We start from the raw sequence: 19870 nt of genomic DNA on the forward strand, positions 1-19870 counted from the left end.
CACAATGGTTAAACAATAAGTACCTACTAACATTCAATAACTTTCTCCCTCAACATCTTTTTTACTTGGTATGGTAAAGTGTCAACTTGGGATCCGACATTCTTTTCCCCTATAATTTCAAATCACTCTATTTAGTCAGCCACACTTATGAGACATGGTTGAGAGAATTGGTTTATTAGTAGAAATATAAACAATACGTTAAGCCTACTTCTGTCTTGGAAACACGATAAATGTCAGCCTTCCCTACAGCACACGAACCAAGAATTTACCTTCCAATATTATGTAAATTATATATAGTTAGGCTTTATATAGCTTTATGATATCTAAAGACATTTACAGAATTTGAGGCATAGAAATCATAGGAAAGAATTTCTATAGTTCTCAAAATTTTAAGAACATTTACAATGACTTTGAATACAGAAAGAATAAGCAATGCTCTTGCAGACCATGTAGTCATATGTCATATTTACTACATTGCTTGATAACCTGCTGATGAAGAAATGTGGACGGGTGTGCAGCGACCTGCCCCTGCCCTCAGTACGTCGTGAATGTGTGTGTTGATGTTTGTGTTTCCCTGATGCGTCACCAGAGCCGAGAGCGGTGATACCGCCCGGGCCCGAGCTGTACGTGGACCACGGCTCACCCCTCAACATCACCTGCATGGTGCCAGACAGCCCGGAGCCTCCTGAGAACGTCTTCTGGTACCATCGTGACAAGGTCAGTCCACGGAAGGTAGTCTCCTGTTTAGAACAGTAGGTTTCTCATTTTACATCACAATCATTTACGAATTTAGGAATCTTAATGCTTTACTATCATGTAGGATGCTACTACTGCTCCCCAGATGACCACGTCGTAGAGCATCAGCTCCTCTGTTATATGACCTTCACGTGTTCTCCCAAAGCAAATATTTTTTATTCGGTTGTTCCATAATGTAAGGATAATCATGGATATTGTATCCTTGCAAATGGTTACCATGTCATTACGGATGACTCTTTTCTCTCGATAATTACAATTAGATTTCATTAGGCAATTATTTTTAATCAACGTATCAAATTCTAATCTATAACTGAATATCGTGGAATAACATACTTGTAAAAGCCCCCCAAAAGAGAGAGAGAGAGAAAAACAGAAATATCTTAATGTCAAGAATATTGTACTCCATTATTTTAGTATTGCCGAAAATAATCACAAGTGTCTCTACCTACAGAGAAGAACACAAGAGACAAGCAACTTAGGATCTCAGTATGAAGTACCTGAAACATAGTTTCTGTACAATGCAAAGTAAATGCTACAATCTTTAATGGTTTATGGTATTGGTTGTAGCAAAACTAATCGTCAAAGAATACTTGTCTCGATGTTGAAGCATTGTTGCCTCCACACGCAGGGTAGGTAAATGTCTAGCTTGAGCCAAACAGATCTCTATCTTAGTAAAGAATTATGGAAATGAAGATGAAGCCAGTTTCCCATGGTCCTCGCAAGTAATACAAGTTCCTTTGCATTTCCAGGATCCACAACAGTCGAATAGCATAGAAGTGAACACCATTAACATCACATGCTTGTAGCCACGCCATACACTGATGTCAGGTTCTTATATTTTATGTTCGTGGGGAAGAAATATTTCATTACTATTATTTCACGAGTACAGCAATGAGAACGGATGCGTGGAATGGGGGAGTAGTAGGAATGGAAAGAGAGGATGGAAACTAAAGCTGAGGTTGGATTGAGTGAATGGTGGAAGATATACAGGATCTGTGAGATGTTTGGACCTTCAGTGTTAAAGTGTGTGTGTGTGTGTGTGTGTGTGTGTGTGTGTGTGTGTGTGTGTGTGTGTGTGTGTCAATGTGTGTTTGTGCATTTGTGTGCCAATAAGTGTATATGCACTTATATATGCCCGCTCCTTACTTGCTAGTTCACCGATTTACTGATATATTACCACTACTAGTCGGGTATGAGACACTAACACACCCACACACGTGCAGACACGTTTGTATAAACACAAAATTATGAATGAACAAAGACAAACACTCACGCGGATATACACATGAACATATATATACATGCTCATATACAGACACCAACACATACAGATACACGAACTCGCATATACACATATTTACACACACACACACACACACACACACACACACACACACACACACACATACACACACACACACACAACGATGATTTTGTCTCTTAAGCTGCGTTCACTGGGAATATTTCACTAATAAAAAAGGAAAGGAAAAGGAAAATCAATGCGGTCCTTAAATACGTACAGCATGACTGGTACAGTAACCTCAGCCAGGCCTGTTACATATTTACATCCTGACTTTTATCTTAGATTGACATGTAATGTCTCATAAATCATCAACTGCAACCAGTCAAATGAAGGATTAGTGTATTCGATCGCTAGTAATCGAATAGTCATTTCCCTAAAAGGGCAGTATACCCGCGTGGTTACACACAAATGATACGGGTTTGAATCCTTGCTGCTGGAGGGCATTGTGTGTTCCGTGGAACCACGTATTCATTTGCAGTATGTGTTCCTATACCTCCACGTTGTGACAGTAAGGTCGGTAGAATTGCTGGCTGCTGGGCAATGTGAACCTGACGTGATATTGCCAGTCTGGACCCACTTGCTCCTGGACGTGAGACGAAAGCTATTTGATTACTAGTAACAGAATATTTGTTTCACTATTATGGACAGCATAGCCGAGTGGTCAGCGTACCCAGTTACCACACAAATGATACGGGGTTCGAATTCATGCTGATGTAATGTGTTCTATGAGAGAGGAGAAGTAGTCATGAAGCAGAGGTCCTTTTTCGCAAACTTTGGAACTTTTCTTCCCCAATCTACGCTCTTCTTTAGGATATGCTTGATTAAGGTTATTTCGCGATCCACATAAATAAAAATGCAGACGAGTGGTTTCTTTTTTCAAACTATGGCTTGAAATTATCGGTCATTAAGTTCCTCCAGTTTTTATACTGGATCGTAAGTTCAGTATAAAGCTATGATGAGGCGACCTTGTAGACCATTTGAAGGGTTTTCTTCCCCAGTTGATTTAATAAGCTGAGATTAAGGCTCTCCCCAGGCAGATGGACATTTACCAAAGACAATAAAAAGCTATGCTACATTTCCAGGTCTTTATGTCCTCTGTTCTTCAAATCTACCATTTAGGTTCTAGCAGCAAGAGCTGCTCTGATCCAGCTATGTATTATCTAGGGCAGAAACCACTCTGGACTTTCATCAAGGTTATTTCTTTGGTCTTCCCATCGCCGGTAAGGTTCTTGTTTACAATTGTGATTCACTCATTCAAGGGTTGAGCAGTGTCGTAGGGCTGCTTTGCGTCTGTACTTTTTAAAGACAATATCACGGGGATGGAGGATAGGCTGTCTACGATTGAGTCAAAAGGATACTCATGACTATGCTGTAAGCGATATGTACGCATCCAGCTTATTCATGAGATAATTTAGGTATGCTGTTCCCATTGCTTATACCTGACACTGAAGTCATCATAAAGCTTCATCATCAATAATGGGTTTCAACATCTCTTTCTAAATATTTGTTTTTGAAAATGTTCTCTAATCATATGGTGCCTCTGTTTCTTTCATATCAAGGTAACGGGTATGCTTCTGCTTGACAATAATATTCTCTCTCTCTCTCTCTCTCTCTCTCTCTCTCTCTCTCTCTCTCTCTCTCTCTCTCTCTCTCTCTCTCTCTCTCTCTCTCTCTGAGACTAGGAAATGAAACATAAGTTTTTCTAACGAATATTTCTCATAACTGTGTGACGCCTCTGCAACTAGTTCCTTTTTTACCATGTTTCCTTTCCCATGTTCATTGTCTCTAAGCTACACTTATTTCTTTATTTAAAGAACTTCCAGAGAGTCTCTTGTAAAGCTGTTAGAATATATATCATATTCACTGCCACACCACGGCACTCAGGAGAGAGACGCTGTAAGTAAATGATACAATTAGGACAGCATTCATTTGTTTTTTACCTCTGGTAAACTTTAAATCATAGGTGATTGCTGCATTACGTTCATGGTCGAGTGGATCAACTAATTGGTCAATAAATGCAACCAGACGCGAGGGTACACCAAAGCTCATACATGAAAACATTTCATTTGATGAGTGATCAAAGATAATTGTAAAGGAGTTAAAAGAGTAGTGACAGGCTCGTTTGTCATAATCAAAAGCGTTCTACAGATTACAATCAAGGTAATTTTCTACCGTATAATTCACGTTGATTGACATGGTGAAGAGTTGCATCTGTTTCTGTTTGAAAGAGTAAAAATTCATCTACATTTCTAGAAGCGCATCACTTTCCCGTGGTAGATGACACAAACGATGGAATGCACAAACTGAGGTTGATTTCCGAAATTCAGACTTCTTCCTGGACTTTGTGAGATTGGCACAAGTAGATGAAGGGAACTGAGTAACGACAGTAAACATTTCCTGTGGTTCCCTCATAACGAGCGGTCCATCGAGAGAATAAGCAAACTGTTCTCCTGTTTTGCAATCATTCTCTGTTTCCATCAGCCATCAAAATGTGAACGTCTGCTTCATTGATTTCCTTTATTCCTGGCGGAGAACATCATGATCATGAGATAACATAATCGTTAGATGAATTATCTTAAAGATATCTGGAAATAGGATCATGTACTGGCAAGGTGATTGTGAATTGAGCTTGGTAGTCTTATTAGTGCTCGTCAGGAGGTGTCTGCAGATTATGAGCTCTACTGTGTGACTCACCTGCATCTCCAGCTGAGCGTCAGTGTACAAGTCAGATGAGAGCGTCATTCTTCCTCCAAAACAACGATCAGTTTTGTCCAAACCTCCCTGGAGTGCACAGATCCTCCAGGCTGATGGTATCAAACAACATCCACCCACCATCATCCTATGATACTGAAAATTTATGTGATGATATAATCAGTCAATACCGCCATTTAGTAATATATTTGGAAGACTGATAATACTCCTTGATAAGGCAGACAAGTGATGAGCGGGAGGAAGGTGGAGAGCTTACGCCTGTGGCAGGCGAAAGGAGCAGCGTGTGATAATCAGATTGCGTTCAAGTCTGATGCATCTGGTCAACACGTCATAGGCTTAAAGTTATTTGGAAAACCATATATCATGTTTATCCTCTCCGTTTTAGGCATAGTGACACCAAGAATATGATGTAATACAATATTATGTAAATCATATAGTGTTATGGGTGAGCAAATTTTGAAAAATTTCGTGTCTAAATATATATATATATATATATATATATATATATATATATATATATATATATATATATATATATATATATATATATATATATATACTTTCTTCTTTCTGTCAAACTATTCGCCATTTCCCGCATTAGCGAGGTAGCGTTAAGAACAGAGGACTGGGCGTTTGAGGGAATACCCTCACCTGGCCCAATTCTCTGTTCCCTCTTTTGGAAAATTAAAAAAAAAACGAGAGGGGAGGATTTCCAGCCTCCCGCTCCCTCCCCTTTTAGTCGCCTTCTACGACACGCAGGGAATAAATATATATATATATATATATATATATATATATATATATATATATATATATATATATATATATATATATATATATATATATATATCAGGGAGAAAGAATACTGTATGTATTCCCTTCGTGTTGTAGGAGACTAAAAGGTGTGGGGGCGGGGGGCTGGAAATCCTCCCATCTAGTTTATTTTCCAAAAGAAGAAACAGAGAAGGGGGCCAAGTGAGCATTTTCCCCTCTACAGCTCAGTCGTCTGTTCTTGACGCTACCTCGCTAATGCGGGAAATGTTGTGTGACGTCACCATGGTTGTTCAATGTTTTTCACGGATTGGATGGTGAAGGGGGTTTTGCGAGTCTTGGAGAGAGGGGTGAGTATGTAGTCTGTTGGGGATGAGAGGGCCTGGGAAGTAAGTCAGGTGTTGTTTGCTGATGATACAGCACTACTGGCGGATTTTAGATAGAAACTGCAGAAGTTGGTGATTGAATTTGGAATAGTGTGTGAAAAGAAAAAGGTTTTGCACATTTGAGGGAAAAATAAGTTGGGGTGAGTTTGAATGGAGGCAAATCGGAGGAAATGAAGTATTTTTCATATCTGGGATTGGACATGGCAGCGAATAGAACCATGGAAGCGGAAGTGAGTCACAGGTTGTGGGAGGGGTCGAACGTTCTGGGAACGATGAAGAATGTGCGATAAGAGAGAACGTTATCTCGGAAAGCAGAAATGGGTATATTTGAAGGAATAGTGGTTCCAACAATATTATATGGTTGCGAGGCGTGGGCTATAGGTAGGGTTGTGCGCAGGAGGGTGGATGTGTTGGAAATAAAATGTTTGAGGACAATATGTGGTGTGAGGTGGTTTGGTTGAGTAAGTAATGAAAAGGTATAAGTGATGTGTAGTAATAAAACGAGTGTGGTTGAGAGAACATAAGAGGCTGTGCTGATATGGTTTGGACATATGGAAAGAATGAGTGACGAAAGGTCGACAAAGACGTTGTATGTGTTAGAAGCGGAAGGAACAAGGTGACCGGGGGAACCAAACTGGAGACAGAAGGATGTGGTGAACATGCGATTCTCTCAACACCTTTCACTATTAAATCCCTCGCTCGGTCACCATCCATTTGTTTACTACATCCTCGACCACAAACTATTTGAATACAGTTTCGTTGATGACGTAGCTATTCTCTAGGCCGCTTCACGGCTAACTATCTTCCCCTAAACTATAACAACCTCATGATCAATCCGCTTGAGTACTATCCCCACGAACACCACCACTTCGTTTAAACTGTGTATTACTGTCATCACCTCAACCAACTACCACTCCCTCGACCAACACTCCACTGACCCACATCCCATCAGCCATCGCGCCCTCAGCCAACACTGACCCAATTACCCCACCCCCCCGACCAACTCCATTAACTCACACCCTATTAGCCATCACCTTCATCAGCACCACACCAGCTGCCAACCTCATCCTCTACAACCACGGTCACCCAATAGACACTCTATCCTCGACCACTAAGGTACCTCGCCCCTATATAAGCTCTTCCTGAGAGCACAGACTAAATCCTGTTGTTACTGCTAGATGGTGTACTTCGACGGGTCGCGGCAGGGAGTAACCATCACCACGGACAAGGGGCCCGTCACCACGAGCAACCTCTTCATCCCAGACGTCACGGTTCAGGACTCCGGCGTCTACATCTGCGCGCCGCAGGGCATGAAGGAGGCGTCTGTCAGAGTCAGTGTGCTAAATGGTGAGATTCACATCTTATTTGCCTCTCTCCTAGTATGTGTGTGTGTGTGTGTGTGTGTATGTGTGTGTGTGTGTGTGTGTGTGTGTGTGTTTACCCAAGACGCTCCACACGTCCTGCTTCAATCCATTGACAGCATGTCAATCACAGTAAAACACAAATTTCCAATCACTGTATCCTGTGCACGCCTTTCAACCCCCCTTTGCATGTTCAGGCCCCAATCGTTCAAGATCTTGTTCACGCCATTCTTTCATATCCAATATAGTCTCCCGGTTCTTCTTGTTCTCTCTACTTCTGACATATATATCCTCTTTTACAACCTTTCCTCACCCATTCTTTATGTCCAAACTATTTCAGCACACTCTTCAGCTCTCTCAGCCACACTCTGTTACCAAACTTCTCTCTCGTCCTTTCATTACTTACTTGATCAAACCACATCATCGTGCCACATTTTTTTCTCAAACATTCCATTTCCAACACATCCACCCTCCTCCACACTGCCTTATCTATAGCCCATGCCTCTCATCCATATAAAATTTTCTGGATTACTACTCCTTCAAACAAACCAATAATTGCCCTCCCAGATTACGTTCTCACTTTTCACATATTTTTCAGCGCCCAAAATTTCCGCCCTCTCACCCATCACGTGACTCACTATTGCCTCCATGAATCCATTTGCTGCTAAGTCCACTCTCAGATATCTAAAATATTTCACTTCCTTTTTTTTTCTCCATTAAAACTCATACTCCAACTAACGTGTCCCTGAACCCTGCTTGATAACGTTCCTTTTATCAGCATTCATTCCCAACTGCTTACTTTCACACACTGCTCCAAACTCAGTCACCAACTTCAATAGGTTCTCACTTGAATCTGCCACCAGTGCCGTAACATCAGCATACAGTAACTGATCCACTTTCCAGGCCCTTTCATTCCCCATAGACTGCATGTTCGCCCTTCTCTCCAAGACTTTCGCATTCAACTCTTTCACAATCCCAACCATAAACAAAGTGAACAACCATGGTAACATCATACACCTCTGCCGCAGACCATCCTTCACTATGAACCATTCACTCTACTATCTTCCTTCAAGTACACTACCCTTACACCCTAATGAAATTTTCTAGCTGCTTCTAGCAACTTGCCTCTTACACTATATATTCTTAAGGCTTTCCACAAGGCATCTCTATCACCTATATCAATACTTCCCCCAGATACATAAATACCACAAACAAATCAGTCTGTTTCTATAAGTAATTCTCAAATAGATTATTTAAAGCGAACACCTAATCCACGCACAGTCTACCACTTCGGAAACCACACTGCTCCTCCCCAATTTGATGCTCTGTAAATGCCTTCACCCTCTCAGCCAATACGTTTCCATACAACTTACCAGGTACCGTCAACAACTTAATACTTCTGTAATTTGAATATTCATGTTTATCCACCAGACAACAAAGGCATGGCCAAAATATTTGATGAATTCTATGCATCTGTATATAGGATCGAAGACACAACCCATGTCCCGAATCCAGGATTCATGGATAAGAGAGAATGTTCTTCCACAGATCAATATAAAAGGTAAAAAGTTATTATCAGCAATACGCGGAATGAAAATGAGTAAGATGGCAGACTCTGATAAGTATTAACCGAGGAAAATGAGTGAAAAAATGAGATAGCTAAGCCTTAAACTGACCATTTCAATAAGTCACTTCCTCTTTGCCATGGGAATAGTCATATATAATATGTAGCACATTTTTTGGTCCTTACTTTTATATACAATTTTCTGATATCTGTAAAGAAGCAAAGAAAAAGCCGAGTTGTGTAGAAAAGATGAACTTCCGTGCAGGAGGGTGAAAGCCGAGCTCGTGATGGAGTGAACTGGAACAATGTAGTTAGTTTACAGAAGTAGATGTGCTGACAGTGAACTAAACCAAAGTATGTGAAGCGGCCGGAAGGAACCAAGGAAAGGTCTGTGGGGCCTGTTGTGGATAGGGAGCTGTTTTCGGTGACACCTAGAGAACGGATGTGGCCATTTTCTTCTGGTCCTAGTGCTACCTCGAAAACGCAAGAAGCAGCAATCAAGTATAGGGGAAGGAGTATTATACATATACATATATACATATGTGAATGTTTGGGGTGAAGAGGGTGGTGAGAGTGAGTGAGCTCGAGAAGGAGACCTGTGTGAGGAAGTACCAGGAGAGACTGAGTACAGAATGGAAAAAGGTGAGGACAATGGAAGTAAGGGGAGTGGGGGAGGAATGGGATGTATTTAGGGAATCAGTGATGGATTGCGCAAAAGATGCTTGTGGCATGAGAAGAGTGGGAGGTGGGTTGATTAGAAAGGGTAGTGAGTGGTGGGATGAAGAAGTAAGAGTATTAGCGAAAGAGAAGAGAGAGGCATTTGGACGATTTTTGCAGGGAAAAAATGCAATTGAGTGGGAGATGTATAAAAGAAAGAGACAGGAGGTCAAGAGAAAGGTGCAAGAGGTGAAAAAAAGGGCAAATGAGAGTTGGGGTGAGAGAGTATCATTAAATTTTAGGGAGAATAAAAAGATGTTCTGGAAGGAGGTAAATAAAGTGCGTAAGACAAGGGAGCAAATGGGAACTTCAGTGAAGGGCGCAAATGGGGAGGTGATAACAAGTAGTGGTGATGTGAGAAGGAGATGGAGTGAGTATTTTGAAGGTTTGTTGAATGTGTTTGATGAAAGAGTGGCAGATATAGGGTGTTTTGGTCGAGGTGGTGTGCAAAGTGAGAGGGTTAGGGAAAATGATTTGGTAAACAGAGAAGAGGTAGTGAAAGCTTTGCGGAAGATGAAAGCCGGCAAGGCAGCAGGTTTGGATGGTATTGCAGTGGAATTTATTAAAAAAGGGGGTGACTGTATTGTTGACTGGTTGGTAAGGTTATTTAATGTATGTATGACTCATGGTGAGGTGCCTGAGGATTGGCGAAATGCGTGCATAGTGCCATTGTACAAAGGCAAAGGGGATAAGAGTGAGTGCTCAAATTACAGAGGTATAGGTTTGTTGAGTATTCCTGGTAAATTATATGGGAGGGTATTGATTGAGAGGGTGAAGGCATGTACAGAGCATCAGTTTGGGGAAGAGCAGTGTGGTTTCAGAAGTGGTAGAGGATGTGTGGATCAGGTGTTTGCTTTGAAGAATGTATGTGAGAAATACTTAGAAAAGCAAATGGATTTGTATGTAGCATTTATGGATCTGGAGAAGGCATATGATAGAGTTGATAGAGATGCTCTGTGGAAGGTATTAAGAATATATGGTGTGGGAGGCAAGTTGTTAGAAGCAGTGAAAAGTTGTTATCGAGGATGTAAGGCATGTGTACGTGTAGGAAGAGAGGAAAGTGATTGGTTCTCAGTGAATGTAGGTTTGCGGCAGGGGTGTGTGATGTCTCCATGGTTGTTTAATTTGTTTATGGATGGTGTTGTTAGGGAGGTAAATGCAAGAGTTTTGGAAAGAGGGGCAAGTATGAAGTCTGTTGGGGATGAGAGAGCTTGGGAAGTGAGTCAGTTGTTGTTCGCTGATGATACAGCGCTGGTGGCTGATTCATGTGAGAAACTGCAGAAGCTGGTGACTGAGTTTGGTAAAATGTGTGGAAGAAGAAAGTTAAGAGTAAATGTGAATAAGAGCAAGGTTATTAGGTACAGTAGGGTTGAGGGTCAAGTCAATTGGGAGGTGAGTTTGAATGGAGAAAAACTGGAGGAAGTGAAGTGTTTTAGATATCTGGGAGTGGATCTGGCAGCGGATGGAACCATGGAAGCGGAAGTGGATCATAGGGTGGGGGAGGGGGCGAAAATTCTGGGGGCCTTGAAGAATGTGTGGAAGTCGAGAACATTATCTCGGAAAGCAAAAATGGGTATGTTTGAAGGAATAGTGGTTCCAACAATGTTGTATGGTTGCGAGGCGTGGGCTATGGATAGAGTTGTGCGCAGGAGGATGGATGTGCTGGAAATGAGATGTTTGAGGACAATGTGTGGTGTGAGGTGGTTTGATCGAGTGAGTAACGTAAGGGTGAGAGATATGTGTGGAAATAAAAAGAGCGTGGTTGAGAGAGCAGAAGAGGGTGTTTTGAAGTGGTTTGGGCACATGGAGAGGATGAGTGAGGAAAGATTGACCAAGAGGATATATGTGTCGGAGGTGGAGGGAACAAGGAGAAGAGGGTGACCAAATTGGAGGTGGAAAGATGGAGTGAAAAAGATTTTGTGTGATCGGGGCCTGAACATGCAGGAGGGTGAAAGGAGGGCAAGGAATAGAGTGAATTGGAGCGATGTGGTATACCGGGGTTGACGTGCTGTCAGTGGAGTGAATCAAGGCATGTGAAGCGTCTGGGGTAAGCCATGGAAAGCTGTGTAGGTATGTATATTTGCGTGTGTGGACGTATGTATATACATGTGTATGGGGGGGGGTAGGGCCATTTCTTTCGTCTGTTTCCTTGCGCTACCTCGCAAACGCGGGAGACAGCGACAAAGTATAATAGAAAAAAAAAAAGATATATATATATATATATATATATATATATATATATATATATATATATATATATATATATATATATATATATATTATCCCTGGGGATAGGGGATGAAGAATACTTCCCACGTATTCCCTGCGTGTCGTAGAAGGCGACTAAAAGGGGAGGGAGCAGGAGGCTGGAAATCCTCCCCTCTCATTTTTTTTTCTTTTTTTTAATTTTCCAAAAGAAGGAACAGAGGGGGGCCAGGTGAGGATATTCCACAAAGGCCCAGTCCTCTGTTCTTAATGCTACCTCGCTAATGCGGGAAATGGCGGATAGTTTAAAAGAAAAAGATATATATATATATATATATATATATATATATATATATATATATATATATATATATATATATATATATATATATATATATATATATATATATATATATATATATATATATATATATGTGTGTGTGTGTGTGTGTGTGTGTGTGTGTGTGTGTATCTAGGCAGGAGATCTTCACTCAAACATGTTTCACTGAATATGGCTGCTAATTCAGCAGAAGGCACCACTCAGCGGGCGACCTGTGCTTCTCCAGCCTCGACTCTTATTGGCGTTATTGGCGGATTTCACGGCTGTTGGGGTCCTCTCTTGGTAACAGACGATCCGTGAATGTCTAGACATCATGTTGAGTAGTGTTTATCGTCTGTGTTGTGTTTGTGGTAGTGGGTGGCAGTAGTACTGGTGTGGTGTCCCTCACAACACAAGGCGAGGGCAATATTCGGAACGGAGAGAACGAATATGATTATGTCGTGTTTGTGTTACTCTAACACTGCAACGTTCACGTATTGTCTTGGTTTGTGATTATACGAGCACAAATAACTAGTGCAAAGGTCCATGTATTGTTCCTGTTAACTCAACATATAATGATGAAGGAAGAACTTTTCGTAATTCCATCAACATAATGTTGTGTATACTTCATGAGCAACGGTGCCTTGTTAGTATAGCAAGAGTAGCACTTTAAGTAGCAATGACTTACAAGATTTCATTCTGAGTATTATACAAAACGACGTATGAGAAAACATTACTCATGATGAAATATATATTACGGGCGGTACTACCTGCCACCAGCCAGCCAGCCCACCTGGCAAGGGTGACGGTGAAGATGCTGGCCAACAGCAATAGTGGATGGCAGGAGTTCCTGGTCCTAGTTAGCTGGGACTCTGGGGAGGAAGGTAGTGTGTAACCATCACACTATTCAACTCTTGTTAGATCGTTGAGTCAATTTACGTCCTTAAAGCTGCACTTGCCGAAGAAGAAGAAGAAGAAGAAGAAGAAGAAGAAGAAGAAGAAGAAGAAGAAGAAGAAGAAAAGAAAAAGAAATGAACTGCAAAATAAGCCATTTGCATATGTGGCAAGAAGGACGTCTGTCAGCCTCTATCTAACTGTGTTCACCTCCACTGCTGACTTAAAAAGCTGACGTTCTCGTATTTAAAAGTCACCTTCTGATGATTAACTTCCTTGCTTCTTGGGATTGAAGTATTCATTCTTCCAAAACCATCTCATGAGTTTCATTTGTTCCTCGGGTTGAAAGTCCAGTATCTCGAATGCTAGTCAGTCTAATGATTAACTTCGTCTGGGTAAACAACATAGCAGTGTGAATTCGGTTGTGTCAATTGACATAAAACAGAAGTTCAGCGAATAATCTTCCAAGGTTACAGTATGAGTGCGGAATAGCAGTGGGAGAAACATAAGGTTCTCGAAGATTTCTTTTTTCACTTTGTATGAGCAAAAACAGCAAAGTTTTGGAATGCCACTGATAAAGGAGAGAGTAAAACTGATTGTAGATGAATTGTGAATTGAAATATGGTGCTAATAAGAATATATAGATCAGTCAATATATCTTTACCTGATTTCGCTACTAAATAAAATAAAAAGGAAAATGAAAAGTTTCGCATATTGTCTCCAGGCTATGTGAGGATGTTAGGTATGCTCGTGATGACAGAAAGTGATATACAGACAGACTTGATATCATGTTCGTCCAAAAAATCACCAGAACAGAACATTTTTTGCAATGGCAACAGATATTCGAACTGATAAAGATCCAACATTATGTGAGAATCTCACGTTTATGAATGCTGTTGATGCACCTGTCACATTGCAACTGTTGACTAGTATTTGTTTTACTAATTGCTCTGAAACATACTCAAAGCATCTAGGTTTCAGCTGTCATTTGAACTAATTCTTAAAATAACATGTAAGTGAAGTAGATCCTTTATCTTATTATTTTAAGAGAGTTCCAGTACCTTCTCATGTTTAGTTACTTATGATATTTGTCTGACAAGAACAATGGAGATAACTACGTTACGATTTCCGCAGCTGCTGTAGATACGTAAACAGTGTTGTAGAGAAGTCTCTTGCCGCAGCCTCATTACTAACTGGTTCACCTTTCAACAGGAAAACTGCCGCAGGCGATGCAGACAGGATCCACCTGTCGGGGCTGTGTTGGCTCTATCCTCTTGCTCCTGCTGACCATAGTCTACCACCTGGTGCTGTGATGGCCCGTTGCACCTGCTTGCCATCACCAGTTGCCTTGAAGCTCATTGCCACTACAGACTAACAACAGATATGCCACAGGAAACCACCATTCACACTCCAGTACTCTCCGACCACATGAGGATATTCAATTAGTTTTATACACTCTACTTTTTGAGTTATTAGTTATTATCACTCAGTTACGTTGTAACTATATGAAGATATTCAGGGATTCATTGAAATTCTTTTCCTTAGTTCACTCCGAGACAATTCACTCTTAGCACAGATCCATACCTGTGGTATAATGAGTAGTGTTCTGATACACTAGTGGAGTTCACCCTATCATAGAGTTGGGTCCCAGAGACTGGTACAGTGGTATGCGTCCCTTTTAGATAAGTGGTAGTGATGCGTTCCTTTACATGGTATAATGTGACCATGTTCCCAACATGGTACAGTAACACTGTGTCCCACTAATGATATGTCTCAGTGGCCAGCTGAAGTGACCCTGGTTGTATCTAAGTGACTGATGCAGTTGACAGATCCTTCCAGGGGATCTAAGATGACCAGATGAACACACAACATATCCCTAGAGATGATACTGGTTTGTTTACATTTGCTGCCTTCACGTACATACCAGCGTTAGTCACCGTGCGCAGGTTATCCCAGGAGAACGATTTGAGCTGTACATTTCTCCATCACCAACTTAGCTTCTCGCTCAGTGTGACGAGAGGATGTGCAGCGAGAGGGTCGGTATGTATTTCGGCAGGAGGACATTAATGTACTATTATACATGTGAATATTTCAGTGGTTCTGACCCTAAACAGTGAGCCCAGTCTAGTCACGGCCACATAATGAAAAGATGCGAATCTTAAAACGTATGCCTGAGTCTTGTCTTGGTGCTGCATACGAACCCCCAAGTCCGTCAAGAAAGTGAAAATGAATGAAAGTGAGAAGTGCAGGTGGAAACTTGCCTCACACGCCTCTCATACTGTATGTCGACAACTCTTCCCACCATGACGATGAGGGAAGCATCATGTTCAGATCTTCCTAATAACATGCAGTATACGTCAGGTGGCAGTGTGGTCCACCTGGCAGCCAATGCACCGACTTAATCTCAGTGTCAATTGCAGGTTCCTAACACACATATGATGGCCCATCACACACACACACACACACACACACACACACACATCAGTACAAAACTCGTCGACTGGCGGAGTGATGACAGCCACCACTCAGGCAGCTCACAACACATAACTATGATTTTGAGTCAAGGCAACACAGGAATGATGCATGTATCGCGAATTTCCTTTAGTTGAAGTTCTTGATATAGAAATAGAAGAACAGGTTAATTCATAATCCTGAGAACAACTTTCCACTCTCCAGCCCTGAGTGTTTACGCTAACAAGTTCTACCTTCAGCGAATACCATCAACATTCACCCAAAAATCTTTGCAACAATTTTTCAGAAATATTTCTTTAGGCTTGACTCCACTGAAGGTTGACTGTGAACAGTGAATGTAGTGAAATTCCTATATCAGGTGAGACACGTTGCTTGGGATGATGTTCTCTGCTTAAGGGGAAAGATCTTATGTTTCATCAGGGATAATAATAAGCTTTCTGGGATGATACAGTATATTTTCCCTGGGTTGGCACTGAGCACTAAGACTGGAATGACGTTGATCAATGTCCACCGTGACGTTATTTTGTGTCCAGTGAGATATGCAGTTCCACCTAGGCTTATGTTGTGTCCAGCAAGACGCTAGGTTAGGTTAGGATTACTGCTATGTTGTAACGTGGGTGACACTGATTTTCCGGATTAATGCTATGTTGTATCTTGGATGATACTAATCAATACTAGGATTAATGCTGTGTTGTATCTTGACACTAATTTATGCCCGGATTAATGCTTAACTGCATCTTGGATGACCCTTATGTATGCCCGGATGATTGCTATATATCCCGGATAAGAAACGTATGACCGTGTCAGAGTTACTTCGTGTTTATAAGGACACTTACTAATGCCTTGGTTGATGTTGAGTGCAGAATGACGTTTGGTTATGCCCATATTGATGTTATTCTGTGTGAGGGAAATCATTGACTTATATCCAGAGTGTTGTGTCCTCAGGGATTCTATACCATCACTAGGAACCTAACCTAACGTAACATTGGCACAAATCAGTATTTCCAAATATCGATCATTATCCTCGATATGACTAAATGTCATCACTGATATAACATAGCACTAACCTGGGCGCTACTGAGCGTCAGTCCAAATGCCAGAGAGAGAAAAAAATATTTTGGCTGGGATGCTCCTTTGTTATGCCAGGTTGAAGCCACACCGCTGTCCTTTGTCAAAAGTGACACTGTGTTATGTTCGACATGAAGCTGTTTCGCTTCCACAGTGAAGCTGAACTGTGCCCAGATTGGTGCTGCCCTCTGTCGGAATGACAGTAATTCTGTCATCATCGTGTCTTCTGTCCAGGAGGACACTGTGTTGTGTCCGGGATGACAGCGTCCTGTGTTGAGCACGAGATGATGACGTGTTATCCGGGATGAGATTGTATTCAAACCAGAATGACAGAATGATGTTGCATCTCGTTCAGTATACTGCTTGAGCTAAAGCTTCGACACTTCAGTAAACACTGCTAACATCTCAACATATGACTCCTCCATGATCACCCGCATCACTATCCCGTAGCCCTCATAGTTCCCCTACTAATGACAGGTGACTTGATCTAGAATGCTGAAGATGTATTCCGCGCTAGCTGAGACCCATACCGGCTATATGCGATGGTTAAAGACCACTGTGTGATCCTCCACCTTTGCTCTAGCACCATAGAATGAGCGAGTACTCTTCCTTTAGCCCGGATGTGTCGCATCTGACCTGCTTTGGTTCCAGAATACTTACTTACGAATGAGGTCTCTCAGGAAACACAGGTGACTCTATGCATGTAACTGAGATGGATACACTTATCGTTATATGGTTCATATCATTTTCATTTGTTGTGAAGTAAGGAATCATTGATGTCAGGCGTTGATGAGACTCTGTCACGATGATGACACTGTGTGAATGAGTGTCAGTGGAGAGCCTGTCCAGTTAACCAAACTAGAGAGTGTTATCATACACCACATGGCCAGCCACGTGGGTATGTGATATCATGGAATTCATGAGGTCAACCATATAATCATTATCAGTCATTAAGGAGACTCTGTGGTCAGCCATGTGAATGTGGGTCAGAAAGAAGTCATGTTGGTCAGTCATGTGGATGGATGTCGTCCTACAGCCAGCCATGTGAGGATGCGTCATGGAGTCTGTGTAGCCAGCCATCATCATGGAGGCTATGCCACCAGCCATGTGGATACGTATGAACAAGAAGCGGCAACGAATTAACCCTGCGGATTCATAACACCATGGACTCAGTACGAACAGCCGTATTGATGGGTATGTGCCTAGGGCCAACACCACACTTCGCATAGGTGAATAATAGCTGGTTTGTGCGGCCACCATCGTACGGGATGTTACCATGGCGTGTCCTGCCAGCTGTGTAGATGAATGGATGAGAGGCAGTGTCATACATCCTGGAATATTGACACTACACAAACTATCCTTCCAGAGGCTGTTTTGTACCAGTGCTATCAGTATGTAACCTATGGGGGCAACGTCGACAGGTATAAGTATGAGCTTGTGCGGGTAGCCATGATGATGGATACCATTAAAGAATGAATCAGCGAGAGGATTGTACTCCCGACCGTGTGGATGAGTTTAAAGCAGGGAACCCAAACTATCAACCTTAAAACCATCATCAGAGGGGGGGGGGGGGTCTTTGTGGCTAACTATGTGAATGCTAATGGCTATTGTCAGCTGGGAGCCTGGGCAGCTAACCATACTGATGACTATCAACAATGAGACTGTACGAAGAACCACATTAGTAAGTCCTAGCGGGATATCTGTGTGAGGAACCATATTGATGTCATGGGGAACCTGTACACTGGCAAAAGTTTCATTTTGGAGCTTCTGCAGTAAACAATGTGGATGAGATTCAGAAGTGTGAGCAGCGAGTCATACACATGATCGTCCACAGACACCTTGTGGATGGGTGTTAGTGGGGAGCCTGTACTGAGAACCATGTCGATGTCAGCAGCAGGGAGCCTGTGTGGAGAATCATGTGGGTGTCAGAGTGGAGCCTGTGTGGCGAGACAATCGTGGGAACGTTCCACTTATTTGGTCAAACATACTGTCTGCTATGACGTTATACTCCAAAATGTAATTATCTAGTTTGTAATACATTTGTAATTAGATTGTTTTTATATCATACCAGATCCACTGTGGACGATTTACACAAGGACTTGATAAATTTGTCCTGTGAGGGATGCGTCTACTCTTGTATATTCAGCTCTACAGTCTTTAGCTGTGTCGTTGTGTTCCATGTCACCAGCTAGTCGGTTCGGAGCAAAGTACAAGGTATTCAGGTGGCTGGACCAGTGCTGGAGCACTTGGTCTCTTAAAACTGTGAACGTCTAAGGCCACATCCTTCTCGTCATGGCCGGGAAGCCTCATCTACCCGGTCCTTTCCCCTCCATCTGGTACCGCCTCTTTCGCTCAGTTGCCGAAGAGCATCCTCGGCTCGCGTCTCCCACCCAGAGTCGCGCCACTTGAGGAGGTCTCCTTCCCACCGTGGCCGAAAAGCCTATTCTGCTTGGTCATCCCGCCTGGTATCGAACCCTCTGGGACCATCTAGGCTTAACATGTAACACTCGTGAGTATGAAGTTATACAAAAGTCATAAAAAAAAGTCTCTACGGACAAAACCAGCGGCGAACAAACCGCGGACAGCTTTATCCAAGTTTGACTGCGCGTTGTTGTTGGTTGGCTTGGCGAGGGAGGTGATTTGGTAAGGTTGGCAGGCATGGCGAGGCGGTGAGGTGGGTAAGACGTATGAAGTAAAGGAAGGTGAGCAATATTCATCAGGGGCCATCCATAATTATCAACAATTTCCCATGGAAAGAAAAAATTACTTTTTTATGACCTTCTACCCTTTTAGTGAGTGTAGGGCATAAAATCTGCATACAGTAACCCCCTGAAATAAAAGAATATATATATATATATATATATATATATATATATATATATATATATATATATATATATATATATATATATATATATATATATATATATCACTCGCCCCCTCTCTAAACCTTGTGTACTGTATGTACACCTCAGAAAATATCTCTAGTTACGGGTGACCCCATTTAGGACTGCTGATCATCGACGCATTAGACCCACTGATTTGTATACCAAAATGTACTTTCATCTCCTATCTGTATTTTTGTATCTGTGTCTATTACAATAAAGATATTTTCTTAGTGACTGTTTTATTGGCCAATATTTGATATACATCGTAATCCAGTACCATATGAAGACTGTCATGCCGCTGTGCTATGGTGCATAAGTGTGAAGACGTTATGACCCGGTGTCTGTGTCATCATTAGGAGAGGAGTGGTGGGTCTGATCCAACGCTGCTCACATTATAATGAAAAGACATTTGATGTGACCTCATTCGAGGTCAAATCTCACTTTGTCGTGATCA

General features: G+C 41.9%; 1 protein-coding gene across 1 annotated transcript in view; it reads left to right on the forward strand.

Annotated features, from left to right (window-relative positions):
* Nucleotides 1-19606, forward strand: part of LOC139748730 (T-lymphocyte activation antigen CD86-like) — a 181011-nt gene extending 161405 nt beyond the window's left edge. The window contains exons 5-7 of the mRNA XM_071662125.1: nucleotides 590-717; nucleotides 7107-7275; nucleotides 14201-19606. Coding sequence (XP_071518226.1) covers nucleotides 590-717; nucleotides 7107-7275; nucleotides 14201-14301 — 398 coding nt within the window. The 3' untranslated portion in view covers nucleotides 14302-19606. The remainder of the gene's footprint in view (nucleotides 1-589; nucleotides 718-7106; nucleotides 7276-14200) is intronic.
* Nucleotides 19607-19870: the final 264 nt, after the last annotated feature.

The sequence above is a fragment of the Panulirus ornatus genome, chromosome 1 (genome assembly GCF_036320965.1).
Source record: "Panulirus ornatus isolate Po-2019 chromosome 1, ASM3632096v1, whole genome shotgun sequence".
Classification (NCBI taxonomy): domain Eukaryota; kingdom Metazoa; phylum Arthropoda; class Malacostraca; order Decapoda; family Palinuridae; genus Panulirus; species Panulirus ornatus.